This window comes from Trachymyrmex septentrionalis, unplaced genomic scaffold (genome assembly GCF_001594115.1).
Source record: "Trachymyrmex septentrionalis isolate Tsep2-gDNA-1 unplaced genomic scaffold, Tsep1.0 scaffold42, whole genome shotgun sequence".
In the NCBI taxonomy this organism is placed as follows: Eukaryota; Metazoa; Arthropoda; class Insecta; order Hymenoptera; family Formicidae; genus Trachymyrmex; species Trachymyrmex septentrionalis.
The window spans coordinates 371,737-387,528 of record NW_017305590.1 but is presented as its reverse complement, the minus strand read 5'-3'; the positions used below and the strand labels follow the sequence as shown (position 1 = coordinate 387,528).

Here is a 15,792-nt window from a genome sequence, read left to right as displayed (position 1 = left end):
AGGTACCATAGATATATTAAAAATTATAAATAAAATTTTATTTAAAGTTTATATTTTTAATTAAACAGAAATTTGCATAACAAATAAACTTTTTCTGATATAAATAACTGTTTTTGAAAAAAGTTAAATCTATAAAAAATGTAAATTAAGTCTGTTTAATATACATGGTTGGTATTATTATTTGCATTAGCAATTACGATAATAAACTAAAGAGTTTCATGATTCAATCTTTCACAGAAACTGTAGTAATGTTAAATGTTCAAGATATTCTTTTTCTTGTCGAATTTTCCTGTGCATGTTGCTTCGTTAAAAGCACTGTAATTATATGTTTACGGGGGTTCAAGGGTAAATGAGACTAAATATATCTTTCATGAGAGGTGAAAAAATAGCATATTGATTTCAAGTAGCTGTGGTGATCTGATTTTCTCTGAGCGCATAAGAGAAATATGTAACATTCACTAGTTAGTTTGATCTACAATATAAATTACAGAAATTAAATATATAATGTATCACTACGCGTTAGATGTAATAGCTTATAAAGAAAAAAAATTTTTTGGCAATGTGTATATATCTTAGAAAATATATCTTCGATCTTCTAACATGTATTTTTATATATTTAACATACATATACGTTTGTATTGTCTGAAATATATTAGCGGACATCGCTATGGTGGCGAAGAGACAGAAAACTGTTTAATATTTTCTTAATAATTTTTAAGTCTTTGCTCTCTTTCTGGGAGCTTATTTTCTATGGAGTTTTAATTTGTAGCTAAACTGTTATAATATTTAAAACCGACATGTAAACAAAAAAAATGTGCGCTTATTCAATAATTTGATGGGAATCACTATTTTTTAAGTCTCTCTGAATCTAGTCTGAATTTAAGTCTCTCGAAATCTATCTATTTCTCGTCAGGTATTAGCCTTATTTGAAGAGCACGAGGATGCATTCACGGCCTTCGTTGAACCCTTCGTCATTCTACTTATCCTTATCGCCAATGCCGTGGTCGGTGTCTGGCAAGAACGAAATGCCGAGTCTGCGATCGAGGCGCTCAAGGAATACGAACCCGAGATGGGTAAAGTTGTACGAGGAGACAAATCTGGCGTTCAGAGGATTCGGGCCAAAGAGATCGTGCCCGGCGATATTGTAGAAATATCAGTCGGCGACAAGATCCCAGCCGATATCCGTCTGTCCAAAATCTTCTCGACTACCCTCAGGATCGATCAGTCCATTCTAACTGGAGAATCGGTGTCCGTGATCAAGCACACCGACCCTATACCCGACCCACGCGCTGTCAATCAGGTAAAGCAACTGTATAAAAACATTTCCAATACTTTTTCTAACACCATCTCTCAAGTATCAACAGTATAACTTCAAAAGTTCATATTCGAAAAAAATTGTAAATATATAAAAACTTGTATTTATAAAGTTTTCAAAGTTTGACTATGTAATCACTTGATCATGCAAATTTCGACAACGTTTGTTTATAAATTTTGTTTTGCTATTTTTCTAGGATAAGAAGAACATCTTGTTCTCTGGTACCAATGTTGCCGCCGGAAAGGCTCGCGGTATTGTTATTGGAACCGGCTTAAACACGGCCATCGGTAAGATCCGTACAGAGATGTCGGAGACCGAGGAAATCAAGACACCATTGCAGCAGAAATTGGACGAGTTCGGCGAGCAATTGTCAAAAGTTATCTCCGTAATTTGTGTCGCTGTATGGGCCATCAATATTGGTCACTTCAACGATCCGGCTCACGGTGGTTCCTGGATTAAGGGTGCCATTTACTATTTCAAAATTGCTGTCGCTCTCGCCGTAGCCGCTATTCCTGAAGGCTTGCCCGCTGTAATCACAACTTGCTTGGCTCTGGGCACCAGGCGTATGGCCAAAAAGAACGCCATTGTACGATCTTTGCCGTCCGTAGAGACTCTAGGTTGTACGTCCGTCATTTGCTCCGATAAAACTGGCACTCTGACGACTAATCAAATGTCCGTTAGCCGGTAAGATGATTAAGCAAATAGGATTATGTATTATGACGTAGATTTCACTAATAAATTTTTAATGAAATAACACGAGAAAATTTTTTTTTCTCTTGGTTATATATTTAAATAAAAATATTAGTTTTTATAATTTTTTAAATATTTTAACATTTATAGAATGTTCATCTTTGACAAGATTGAGGGTAATGATAGCAGCTTCCATGAATTCGAAATCACCGGCTCGACTTATGAACCCATTGGCGAGATCTTCTTAAGAGGTCAGAAAATTAGAGGACAAGATTATGAAACATTGCAAGAGATCAGTACAGTCTGCATCATGTGCAACGATTCTGCTATCGACTTTAACGAATTCAAACAGGCATTCGAAAAGGTCGGTGAGGCTACAGAGACCGCTTTGATCGTTCTCGCCGAGAAAATCAATCCATTTGGTGTTCCGAAAAGCGGTTTGGATCGCCGAGCTGGCGCTATTGTCGTCAGGCAGGATATGGAAACAAAGTGGAAGAAGGAATTTACGCTAGAGTTCTCTCGTGATCGCAAGTCCATGTCATCGTACTGCGTGCCTTTGAAATCATCGAAACTAGGAACTGGACCGAAATTATTCGTCAAGGGTGCGCCGGAAGGTGTACTTGACAGATGCACACATTGCCGCGTTGGTGGTCAAAAGGTTCCTCTTACTTCGACCCTGAAAAACCGCATTCTGGATTTGACCCGCCAATACGGAACTGGTAGGGATACCTTGCGCTGCCTTGCTCTCGCCACCGCTGATCACCCGATAAAGCCTGACGATATGGATCTGGGTGACTCCACTAAATTCTACACATATGAAAAAGATCTCACATTCATTGGTGTCGTGGGCATGCTCGATCCACCCCGTAAAGAAGTATTTGATTCGATTGCTAGGTGCCGCGCCGCTGGCATTCGTGTAATTGTTATCACTGGCGATAACAAGTCTACTGCCGAAGCTATTTGCCGACGTATTGGAGTTTTCGGTGAGGATGAAGACACCATCGGCAAGTCATATTCCGGACGTGAATTTGATGATCTACCGACATCAGAACAGAAAGCTGCTTGCGCTAGGGCTCGCCTCTTCTCTCGCGTAGAACCGGCTCATAAGTCAAAGATCGTGGAATACTTACAAAGCATGAATGAAATTTCTGCTATGGTAAGTCAGATTATTCTCTGCATTCGTTATCATCATAAATGATGCTATGAATCAAGTTAATCCTATGAATCGATTTAGAGCTTAACTCCCTCTTGATTTTGTTACAGTAACAATTTTGAAAACAGCTTGTAAACCCTTTACTTAATTTTTAGAAGAACAATGAAACTGCGATTTGTTTATCTCCAATTAGCTTGGGATTTATTACATGTTTTGAGTACTTTGTTTCTATTAAAATATTTTTCCACTAAAAATTCCTAATATTACGCAAGATGGCAATTCTTGAAATCGAAGTCGAATTTTCTGTTTGAGAATTATTTTAGACAACACTGAACTATTCATCCTATTATTCTAACATTAATTAATGTAAAATAAATATTTGTCATTTAAAAGAGTTTATTTAAAGAAAATTACAAAATTTTGTGTCATTTTACTCCCACAGACTGGTGACGGTGTGAATGATGCTCCTGCCTTGAAGAAAGCTGAGATTGGTATCGCTATGGGCTCTGGTACTGCAGTCGCGAAATCGGCTTCGGAGATGGTGTTGGCAGATGACAATTTCTCTTCCATCGTAGCTGCTGTAGAGGAAGGCCGTGCTATCTACAATAACATGAAACAATTTATCCGTTATCTCATTTCTTCCAACATCGGCGAAGTTGTCAGGTATTTATGAGATATATGAGTATAGTGAAGAATTAAGATTGAATCATTATCTGTGTTTGTATATTACTTTACAGTATATTCTTGACCGCCGCCCTTGGTCTTCCCGAAGCACTGATTCCGGTCCAACTTCTGTGGGTCAACTTGGTCACTGATGGTCTTCCAGCTACTGCTCTCGGTTTCAATCCACCTGATTTGGACATTATGAGCAAGGTAATGTAACAGAGATACACATGTTAAAGAGATGCACTACTGTCATACATCAAATGCAGCTTTATTGACTCATGCATTTTTTTGTATAGCCTCCTCGCAAAGCTGACGAATCCCTGATTTCTGGATGGTTGTTTTTCCGTTACTTGGCTATTGGTGGATATGTAGGCGCTGCTACCGTCGGTTCAGCTGCTTGGTGGTTCATGTATAGTCCAAATGGCCCTCAAATGAATTACTATCAAGTTGTAAGTTTTGACAAAAATTTGCATTGTTTATATTCAGAATTATTTGAAGATTTGAATAATTAATCTCTAATTAACATCCATTTGCACAATATAGACTCACCACTTGGCATGTATTGGTGGTGGAAACGAATTCAAGGGTATCAATTGCAAGATCTTTGCTGATCCTCATCCCATGACTATGGCTCTCTCTGTATTGGTCACCATTGAAATGTTAAATGCCATGAACAGGTAAGAAAATACTTGCAACATTTTTGTATAAGCATTGTTTCGGAATTGTAACAAATCTGTATTCTTTGTAGCTTGTCTGAGAATCAGTCGCTCATCACCATGCCGCCTTGGTCCAACATGTGGCTCATTGCATCCATGGCTCTTTCTTTCACACTCCATTTTGTCATCTTATATGTCGATGTTCTTTCGGTAAGTAATTATTTACTTCAAGATTTGCTATCAAGACTTTAGAAGCGAATGGTTAAAGACTCTTACTATTTGAATTTGAAGAGTAAAAATTGTAAAAGCACTGTTAACTATTTTGTTTCAGTCCGTATTCCAAGTGTGCCCACTAACGGGTGAAGAATGGGTTACCGTTATGAAGTTCTCCATTCCAGTGGTACTTCTCGACGAAACCTTGAAGTTCGTTGCCAGAAAGATCACAGACGGTGAGAATCCAATTTACACCGTGCATTGGATCGTTCTAATGTGGGCTGTGTTCTTTGGACTGTTGCATATCTGTCCCATATAGAACGTTCGTGAAATTATAATATTAGTCTAGCAGACGATGTTTTTTTCCTATGGAAAAGCATCCGCGACTAAATCCTTGGACTCGCAATTGCATTTAACCGAAGCTCTTCCCACCGTGACGCGGGAAGGCGCGAGATAAGTTATTAACAGAGTGCGTTCAAGTGAGATTTTAACAAATTTGACTGTTATGCATGGTGTTAGTACGATCATATATGAAATATGCCACCAAGGCCCACCATGCCCGCATCACACACCGTACCCTGACGTCGCTCAACGATCACGGGTTTCGAGTGGCATCGAGTGATCTAAGAGAGACCCCGTCGTAAATCAAAGATTGTGATCGTTAAATTATTTTCTACGAGTGCCTTTTGAACATTGAATTTCCTCTGCAACTAACACGAAAACTGTTCATAGATGTTCTTTCCGATATAGATATTTCCGATATGTTTGACGTCCCAATCCTCCTCCGTTTTTTTGCACTATTATTTATATTTTTTTTAATCTTATGCACGTTTTGATATGATTAGCAACAGATAAATTTTCTGGTAATTGTAGCAGATCCTGATAATGCACTAACACAGTTCACAAAATTCACATTAATTTACGAATGTCTTCCATCTGTGTTTCTTGCCGATTAATAATGTTACGACATAAACTTTTATATCTTTGCATGTTCGAAGCGTATTATTGATCTTTGGTCGATTTGAAAAGTACAAAGTAGTTCACCCTCTAACCATATCGGGGATAGCAATTTCGGTTTCGACGCAAACAAATGCATTTGCGACGTATCATTTTGGTAGAATAATACGCACGTTTACACAACGAAGACAATAAAACACTCGGCAGAAATACAGATTGAACGGACATTAGTAGTAGTAGTATTATATTTGTTTCCTGATTTTATTTTCAGGCTCAGTTTAATGCACGCACGCAACAAATTAGCATAACATTCGGTTAACGCGATTAATGTATAATCTCACTAAATCTTTACATTTACATTTCTTTTCTGTTGCTTTCAATGTTGCTTGTTATAAATATTTATTAATGAATTCTTAGCATCTGGTGTGCCCGTTTCTACTCTGAAGTCAAAACTGGAGCTGTCTGAGCGTTTGCTGAAATTTCAAGGAAATGCGAGGACTTCGTACTAACGGATCTCATTTTGTATCCTGCATACCGTGTCTTCCTTCCCATAGAGATAATGCATGCACGGTATAATTAACAGCACGTTTTGTAAGATCCTTTCTTATAATCTATTCTTTTCAATTATACTGACCTCTGCTGTGCCATGCGACCAATCGATTAATTTAACTTTGCGCGTCGTTCATGTTAAGATGTATTCTTAACATTTAAGTGAAACAGAAAAATTTATTTATCACCATTTTATTATACAACCAATTTATTATACATCAGATGATGTTTTTGCGAGTTATTCTCTTATAGAGATTTTTCATCTGTAACGAATGCAATAAACGTGAAATAAGATTTTGTAAATATCTATATAATCAATATTTTTTTAGATTAGAGATAGATGATAGAATGAAATAAATTGTCACAAAATTAACGAGGATTATCGCGATTGGCACAGCAGGATTTCTTCTAATTTTTCTTTGGTATGCGAACACAACACCTGTTCCCTATATGTGTGTATAATCCGTATGTGTGATTTATGCGTTTGAAAGGTTTACGCAATGCAACAGATTCGCGTATCGCTAATTTCCGGATATGGACTGCAAAGGCTCGTAAGTGTAAGATAAGGCAATCGTTAAGCAGAGGAAAAACAGTTGACCTCATTACCTCTCTCGTACGCTCGAAACTGACGGGGCAGTCCATAGAATTTCTAGTGCGTTCGTTCATGTCAATATCTGAGCAGTGTTCCGAACGCAAATACACTCATCGTCGGGATTGATTGTCCGTTTTTATTAATGATAATGTCGAATAGCTACAATTAATTATAGAATCAATTAAACGACGCGTAGATTTTTTTTAAAATAAATTTGTCCTTAAGAATGATACTTAGTGATAGTTAGGCGCATCTATTTTTTATTCTTGGCTCCCGAAAATCTTTTCATATTTAGTTTCTTTTTTAAATATGCGTATAGAAGAATCCTAGTTTGCTTTTGATATAGTCCTTAAATAAATTATTTAAAATATTAAAAAATATTTAAAATATATGCGTAAACAATCTAATTTGTTAAATGAAGTTATCGAAAGAGTTGATACTTTCAGCAATGAAGTAACATGAAGGTTGCATGCTAAACGCATAGTAAAAGAAAATTTGACTAGTGGCTTTTTCTTGTATAAAATTTTCTTAAGGATCGGCGATAATTCTGCTCCATTGAATTCGTAATAATTTTATTAATAAAAAGTTATTTGTTTCATGTAAGTTCGAACGTTTCCATTTTCTCACTCCCAATGTCTCAGATGTTCGCCGATTCTTCGAATTTTTGCATTGAAAGTAAACTTAGTCCCTAATTAGTCGAGCAATTTCTCGATTGAGTGAACGCGAATTCGGTCACTGCCACATAACGAAACGAATAATCGGTGTCGTCACGAGTACGTGGGCCTTCGAATCATCTGGCTGCTTAGTCAGTTCATCCCTTAGACCGTATCCTGTCGACGGAAGCGGCTGCTAATCAAGGAAGGAAGATTGAAATCGATAAAGTGCTAATAAAGACAGCAACTTCTCGATTCTTTCTTTCCCCATTTATTGACGTAAAACCATCCCTTACGAAACGGTATTTCCAGCTTCGCCCGCTACATTCGATTAGAAAAGTAAGTAATCGACAAGAGGGCAAAGAGTACTATCGTGTCGTAAATGGTGGATTTAAGTGATTCGCTTCCATCGGCAGCGCACGATCCAAGGTGTCATCCAGATCTTCGCCGGCAGAGATCGCCGTAATTTTGGCCGTTCGCGATTCAGCGCGCGAGACGCAGCGCGCGAGACGCTTCTCCGCAAACACGTGCAAACGCAACAAGACTGACGATGTGTTCCGGAGAGGAGCGGACGCGTCCGCTGCGTTTTCTTTACTTTTTTTGTTTTTTCTCTTCTTCGGCGCGCGACGCATAATAATTTAATTGCGCCGCATCCGGCGATTGAGGAATCGACCACGGTCGCGCGGCGCGACATTGTAATATAATTAATTAATTAGTTAACGGTTAAGGCGTGATACTTTGGTATGGGCATAATTAAAACTTAATCAGACCGAACGAGTTAGCGCTGCCGCACTAACGAACTTGTGTCTCGAGTAGTGTTTTGTTCCGCAGTTTAATTTTTAGCACGAGATAAAACTACCGGCTTTGCGTCCTCTGCGATCGATACCTGTGCGATATTTGTCCTCAATGTCACTTGAAGGAAAATCCATTCGCGTGGATGAATTCTACAATTCGCAGCGGAATAAAAGTCATCGAGAAGAATACGTAATATTTAGTATTGTCGCCCGTAAAAGAGAGATTCGTTCTCATAATTGTACATCTATATCTCTCATAAAAACGACCCTGATCGGTATTCGGATTGGACATTTTCTTTAATTGCGTTGTGAAAAATTGTTTTGACAAATATTTCTTTCAACCTTATATAATTTTGCACCTTATTTCTCGGATTTTGATCTTCGATATGAACAAAAAATCGTTCGATTACGTTAACTTTAAGCAAAGCTAGATAAAATAGGTACACTGGACCCACGAATATCAGTTCAGGAAATTTCGGAGCGAATATCGATCAGGGTTAGACTGCGATTTTTTTATATTCTCCGAATTCTGAGGCGATCCTGTGTAATACTTGCCATTATCATGTTTACCCACCGTGGCGTAGAACAATGGATGATGTGCTTATTCGAATGTTCGGACGCGCGAGTAATTGGAGCACAGGTACGAGCGCGGGGATCAATGCCGGTGCGAAGAGTCTAATGCAGTTCTCTATGACGCTCAATAAGTTCGACGAAATGAATCGGGAAGCACGGATTACAGGGCGACCCAAGTGACGGATCTCGAAGGTCGCGCGAATTTCAATTTTTTGCATCCCACACAGCACAAACCTCCAAAGAATGTCCTAAAGACGTTTTAAAGATGTCTTTTGAACGTCCTAAGGCGATCCTCTCTAAGAGGACGTCTCTCGGATAAAGCATGCTGTGTGAGAGTAAATCGTTGAATTTTTAAAGTCCGACAAATATGAGAATATGTGTCAACGAAATAATTGGACATTTTTCATCCTCTTTCATTTTTGAAATATATATCAACGGAACGATATGGATGATTCTTGATCCTCCAATGATTGGATAGAAATGTGATCTGTCATTAAATTTAAGAAACAGAATACTTTCCTTTTTGTATTTACATACTCGTACGATTTTTTTCGGGATACGTCGTTTATTGTTCCCTCGCGTCCGGATTCCTAACTTCGTCCACGATGTATCTGTAAGTACTTGGAGTGTGCATTGTATTTTATGTTGACCGAGAATGACGGGGTAGTGCCATCACGACGAAAGTATACTGCGCGACGTCACGCAAATATCAATGCTTGATTAAAAAGTTACAGTCCTAGCTTCATTAACATATACTTTATATAATATAACGCTATTATAAAAAGAAGGAACAATTTATATTTATTATTATATTCTCTTCGTATATTATATTTATTAATTATAATTTATTAACTGTCAAAATGTGTACGTGTGCTGAGAGTTAATTAGCTCGTCGGTAGACACTTCTTATTGATCCTTGTGTGACGTTGACAACCAAAACGCGGTGTCCAGCGATGATGAGGCTACGATCGCGTCGTTTCCTTCAGGAAGTACCTATTTCTCTAACGATAACGAAGTTAATATTAATATTAATAACTTATGGAATACTATAACATCGAGTGATTTCGAGTATATATACACTCGCCGCGGACGCGCTCCGCGGCGAAAGATAGTCGAGAATATAATTCCGGGTGTGAATTATATGTTATATCAGATTTCGTAGAGACGGAGAAATATAAAAATATAGAAGGATTAAAGAGAAATTGTATACACGAATCCGACTGTTGCGCGTGTTACGATCAAGTCTATTCATATACAATAAGTACAATTATGTTATCATGTAATTATCGCGCCACTCCCTCGTGTATTGGCGTTCACAATTTGTTTTATTTATCGTCCGATTTGCCTTTGTCGTGTATCCAATTTGAGTTCGTACAGAGCGATATTATAACAAGTGAGAGTATATGACGATGGAATGATATATAATGCATTACTTGTTATAATAAAAAAATCATGTGTTACTAATGCGTTTCTCGATTCTCCGACGATTGGCCTACTAATCGAAATAATAATTCTCGCTTAAACTCGACGATTATTGCCATCAGAAAAAGATCGAACACTTAATACGACGTAATAAGTGTTCGATTCAGTTTATTCCAGCCTAAAACTTACTTTAACTTTTCGACCTTTTTTTTCTCTCTCGGTGTTTGTTATCCACTCCACCATATTTCGAATGTTTATTGTAACCACAGCTGGCTTAAGACATTCAGACGTTGGTGGGTCAGAATTATATGAAATTTAGAGATTAATGAATATATATATTTAAAATTCAGAAAGGGAAATCTTTTTATTTATAATTTCTTTCTTCGTAAATAATAAAGTAAGATTAAAGTTTTGGCGAGATGATGTTTTTAAAATTATTTACAGGATGATTTGCGGGATTATACTCAGTAATGATTGTGTTTGGTTCGAATAAACAGAAACAAAAAAAAATTACTGATTCCAAAATATGTGTATGAAAAAATATTTAGTATTTTAGTACAATAAAATCATAGTGAACGGCGCGTTTGTGGCCCACTTATTCAATGATTAAGACAGCTTTCTGCTTGTATAACCCTTATAATTTTTCGACATAACAAATCGAAAGGTTCACAAGGACTTTGAGGACCATCTTGTACGTCTCACCATCGCCCGTCTTATTGTGTGTGGAGGCAAGATTTCGGAAAATAAAACACGTTACGTGATACCGAAATTTTTCGACACAGCGCATCCACGACGAATCTTTTTATTATCTACTATGGCTATACTATGGTGTCCCCTATTTTCCTCTCCTCCCCCCCCCCCCCCCCCCCCCCCGACCCTTCGAGACTTGTTTGAAATTTTTGCATGCGTTCACTGGAAAAAAGACCGATGTGATAACTGTCGATGACCCGGAATGAGTCCTAAAATCGAGGATATTGAAAACATCCTCCGACACATCACGTGACACCTCGACACCCACCCTCTTTTGCTAACTTCCCCCTGCCTGCTGGTGTGCCAAACTGTACAGTCATGAAGAGGGCGATCTTCGAGGGCGACTACGGACGCGCAAACGTAAAATACAGGTAATGTTGAATTTGCCAATTTTAAGACTAACGAAATTAATATTTAACTGTACACAATATCCAGCTGTAACACACACACACACACACACACACACACGCACACGCACGCACACGCGCGCGCCATCCACGAATTACATTCCGCAAATAAGCGACTTGAAGGCGGTATTTTTTTCTGTCGATGGAAAAAGATTGCGGTCTCCTTTTTGTCATGTAATGTGTATAATTTGTTTATGTACATTCCAAAAAGAACTCAGGAGATTAATAACATTTAGCTGTGCAACACGACAAGCCGTCCACAAATTGCATTCCGCAAACGAGCGATTTACGTGTAGCAGTTTCTTCCGTTTGTCGATGAGATCTCCCTTTTTGTCATGTAATGTGTATAATTTGTTCATGTACATGTTCATGTCCCCAAAAGGAACTCAGGGGATTGTGGAGCCTCGTCTATTCTACAATGCGCGCGCGCACATTTTAACTACATGGAATGGGACTACAAAAAATCTTATTAATATCTTTTCCAAGGAACATACTCAATCAAGAGAAAGTAAAAAAAGACTTTATGAAAGTATTGATGATTTTTTGTTACAAAACTTGGCTGTATTGATATTAAGGATCAAAATTAAGTTATTTGAATTTTTTGTTGACTTCTGTGTGTTCCTTGGACACTTATTACAATTTATTATATATTAATAGGAACTAGAAATGCCTATACCCGTCAAAGCTAGATCTTTAATTCTTAAATAATTTAATATGAATTATATATATGTATCATACATATATATGCATATATATCATATTTGTAGTCATTCACATTGAATTATTTAAGCATTAAAGATCTAGGTTTGACCGATGTAGACATTTCTAGTTCGTATTGATTGTGTTCTTACATATATAGTCTAAAATATGATTCTTATATATAATATACATATTTATTATATATTACACATTTCATTCATTTGTCTACGATTTGTATGTAAATATCGCTCTAAGGATTTATCGTAATATATTTATTTGTACCGCACACACATAAACACACAAACACACGCACTCTCTACATATGCTTGCTTTTACAATGTCCCAGATATTAATACTTAATCTTTTCTCTTGTAATTAAGAACGTTGCTCACACCGCTGCGCTAACGCATCGCCATCGCCAAGGCTTGCAACGACTTAGCAGTTGCAGTAGAGTTGGACAAAAGGCCCGTGGCTTGCCGTAACTGAGCCAGCGAGGATGGCTTGGCATGGTGAAATAATCGATGTTACCCTCATATGATTGCAGTGGCACCGCCGGTGATGGCGCCGAAATAAAGCTCGAGGGGACGTAGGGCGAATCTGAGAGACACCCAATCAGCCGCAGCCGAGAAATCGGCCACCCACAGCACACTACACTCTCTCGAGCTGCTCGAAGGGACTGGAGACGTCTTTACTTAACAGCCAAAAAAAAAAACTGAATATTTCCCGAGTGAAACCACAAAGTATACCCCCCTCCCACCGACACAACACGCACCGCAATAAGCACCACGCATACATGTGCACGCGCACGTTCGTCTGCGTGGCGATCGGCATCCAAGATCGATCTCCCGCGGGATGACGAAGAAATAGAAAACGAGAACGAATGTACGAGTGTAGTTTTATGGCGATCAAATTAACTGCGGTATTAACCGCAGTTGCGTAAAGACCTCGTTTATTTTTGATTGATATTGTTGTGTTATGATACGCCAGTAGGTTTCATCTAACGATGTTATGATTGTGATGATAAGTAAATAAGGATATTGATTTTACTCGAATCGCGTCAAAAGGTGTACTTCATTTTTATTCGTCATTTTTCCGTTACCGAAAGGGGTAGCTGCTTGTTACTGCGCTAGAGACGCGTATCGGAACGCAATATTCCTTTACAAAAAGGGATAGTTATGTACACGTCGGTCAATCGACATTGATTTGAAGCTATAGCGATCTCATGACCATTCCTTTTTACAAAGGAGATCCGTACATTCGTTCCAACAAGTCGCATCCAATTAATCCGAGGACCGATCGTTTCAGACCGCCGAAGTTGAGAGGAAGATGCCGACGCAGTGCCGGCTCGAGAGCTAAAAACGTCTGGCTGTTCAACATTTTTGTTCTTCCCTTTAGTTCGCCACTTAGGTCTCCGCCGCTCGTTAATCGTTCTCGTGTGTATTATGTTACAGTAAATGAGGTGGTCGTCGACAAGTGGGCTCAGTAAATGAGTGGGTCGTCGACAGGCGTGATCCCACACTCCGTCGCCGCTGAGCGCGTGAGGCAAGCTCAACTCGAAAATAAAAAAAAAAACTCAAACGAAAGAAACTAAAAAAGATGCAAAGACGAATGAACAAAAGCGTGAAATAATCGGCGCGCTTGTACTCCATAGAGCGCTGAAATAACAACAGAAACGGCAGCAGCAGCAGCAGCAGCAACGCACTCGATAACCACTTAGCTACCTGCCAACCTGCAGTTCGGGGATCCTCCTCCAAGCCCGGGACTCCCCCGATTGCTGAGTAGATGCGCTGTACCGTCTCTCGCCGCCGCTGCTTTTATTCTTTTTCATCTTCTCTTCTCCCTCTCTGCAAGATCGCTGCGCACGAGAGGTCGTTCGAGTCGAGGTCGTCGTCCCGAGGCCGACGAAAGCGAAGCGAACGAACGACTTTGGGGAAACTCTTCGTCTTCGGTGTCTGGAGCCGCATATTAACGTTCTTAACTCAACGACTGTGCCTTCTTAGAGCCGATTGCGCCAAGGTCGGTCAGCACTAATCTCAATCGAACCTAATCTTTTCTCCCTTCTTCTGTCTATGCAAGATGTCATTTGCAGTCGCGCTCGTAAAATGACTTATCGGCGTTTTATTATTAATAAAATAATCGTTTTATCAAATTACTTTTTATTTAAATGATTAAAAGAAACTAATGTTAGTATAAATCTGGAATAATTGGAAGGACCGAGATCAGTAGACTTTCCTTTCACTTTTGATATACTTCGTATAGGACAGAATTTGGATAAAAGATTAGCTGACTCGGACCGTCGGTGCAATTCAGCCTTAATTTCCTACCCGAGCGAGAAACGATGCGATATAACTGATCGCGAGAAAGTGGGAAAGCGCTGCCTTGTAATCCATTTTTAATCCCTAACGCCTCGGGCGCATATTAACGCACATAACGCAATTTTAACGGCCACGCATTCCTCTTTTTTCTAAATCCAAGTAATTCAATCGCTGATGCTTCTGAAAAATATTCCGAAAGTAATCAGACAGCTTTATTAAAGACGACAGCTTGCCCGAAAGTCTTCGAGTGAGATTTTTAGAGTAAGATCGTATTCGATACATTACGACCGAGAAAGAGAATCGATCGATCTGCTCTCGAGAATCTCATTAATAAAGAAAAGACAAATTAAAAACGTTTGCCTTGAACGTATTTAGGTTTGCATTCGTTTCATCTCGTCTCTTTTTCGCCCTTCTCTCTCAACCATTTTCCAGACGCACTATATTTCTCTCTATTCTTCTCACCTATTTTCCGCGTCGCTTTATCGATATGGCGTTCTACCGTTTTCTCTTTTCTATTTTTCTCTTTCTTCGCACATTTTTCTTCCTTCTTATTCTGTTTTTTTTTTCTCCCGATATAAAGATCTCTTGGTGGTACGTTCTTCCACCTAACAAACTCGACGCGACGGTCGTGTCCTCGATCTATACAGGCAAATAGAGGCAACAATCTACATTTTCGCTCAAAGCTGAGCTAACTATTATACGTTGAAGCAATTTTCTCTCAATATATATATATACACGAAAACCAGTTCTATTCTGTTTCTGAAAACGGAAGCTATCGATCCATCACTTTACTCCAACATGATTAATCGACCTTTGTACGATAGTGAAGATTGTTACCTCGAAATTCTTGTACATCTTCTATAAAGGCGCAAATTGTATCGTCCGAAGCAATCAATTCGCCGGATTGAAACACGAAAATGGTCCCTTTATCGGGGAATTCCCTTAGCTTCCAAGACGCTGTATCCTACCTGCGATACGAGAGAGAATCCGCGTAGAGATTAGATATCCAATCGCAACGCGGAGATTAAGTGCCCGGTCTTTCCTATCAATCACGAACGACGGTATCCTCCGCTAGCTTGGAACGTCCGGTTCGACGAGAAAAAGACCGTCACTCGTACCTGGAACGCTCAATGATGTCACAGTCCGTCCGCGCGCGCTCGCGTTTATCCTGCGGACAGTCGCGAGAGAGAGAGAGAGAGAGAGAGAGAAAGAGAGTCCTCGACAGTCTTATCTATGCTGAAGAGAAAGAGAAATTGTATGCGTGCGTATGTATGTGTGTGTGTATGTGTCTCTATCCTTATCGCGCAGAACGAACAAGGAAGGAACCTACTCGCGCCGTTCTGGGTCTCCATGAATTCTTCGAGGATGCAACTCGCCGCCGCGAAGTC

The 15,792-nt window shown here is 39.1% G+C and overlaps 2 protein-coding genes across 6 annotated transcripts in view; one reads left to right on the top strand and one right to left on the bottom strand.

The window, feature by feature from the left end:
• The window catches only part of LOC108751226 (calcium-transporting ATPase sarcoplasmic/endoplasmic reticulum type), a 57,114-nt gene extending 41,967 nt beyond the window's left edge, over positions 1-15,147 (top strand). For 3 of the 5 annotated variants that reach the window (XM_018491297.1, XM_018491298.1, XM_018491299.1), the window contains exons 5-13: positions 914-1,300; positions 1,512-1,999; positions 2,156-3,161; positions 3,601-3,821; positions 3,896-4,031; positions 4,121-4,273; positions 4,368-4,501; positions 4,573-4,690; positions 4,812-5,012. In XM_018491297.1, the coding sequence (XP_018346799.1) occupies positions 914-1,300; positions 1,512-1,999; positions 2,156-3,161; positions 3,601-3,821; positions 3,896-4,031; positions 4,121-4,273; positions 4,368-4,501; positions 4,573-4,690; positions 4,812-5,012 (2,844 nt within the window). Of the gene's footprint in view, positions 1-913; positions 1,301-1,511; positions 2,000-2,155; positions 3,162-3,600; positions 3,822-3,895; positions 4,032-4,120; positions 4,274-4,367; positions 4,502-4,572; positions 4,691-4,811; positions 5,013-12,633 lie in introns of those variants that run through there. The other 2 variants (XM_018491300.1, XM_018491301.1) reach the window with 2 other exon arrangements.
• LOC108751228 overlaps positions 12,473-15,792 on the bottom strand; it is a 94,536-nt gene continuing 91,216 nt past the window's right edge. The window contains 3 exon segments of the mRNA XM_018491302.1: positions 12,473-12,747; positions 12,750-12,775; positions 15,731-15,792. Coding sequence (XP_018346804.1) covers positions 12,478-12,747; positions 12,750-12,775; positions 15,731-15,792 — 358 coding nt within the window. The 3' untranslated portion in view covers positions 12,473-12,477.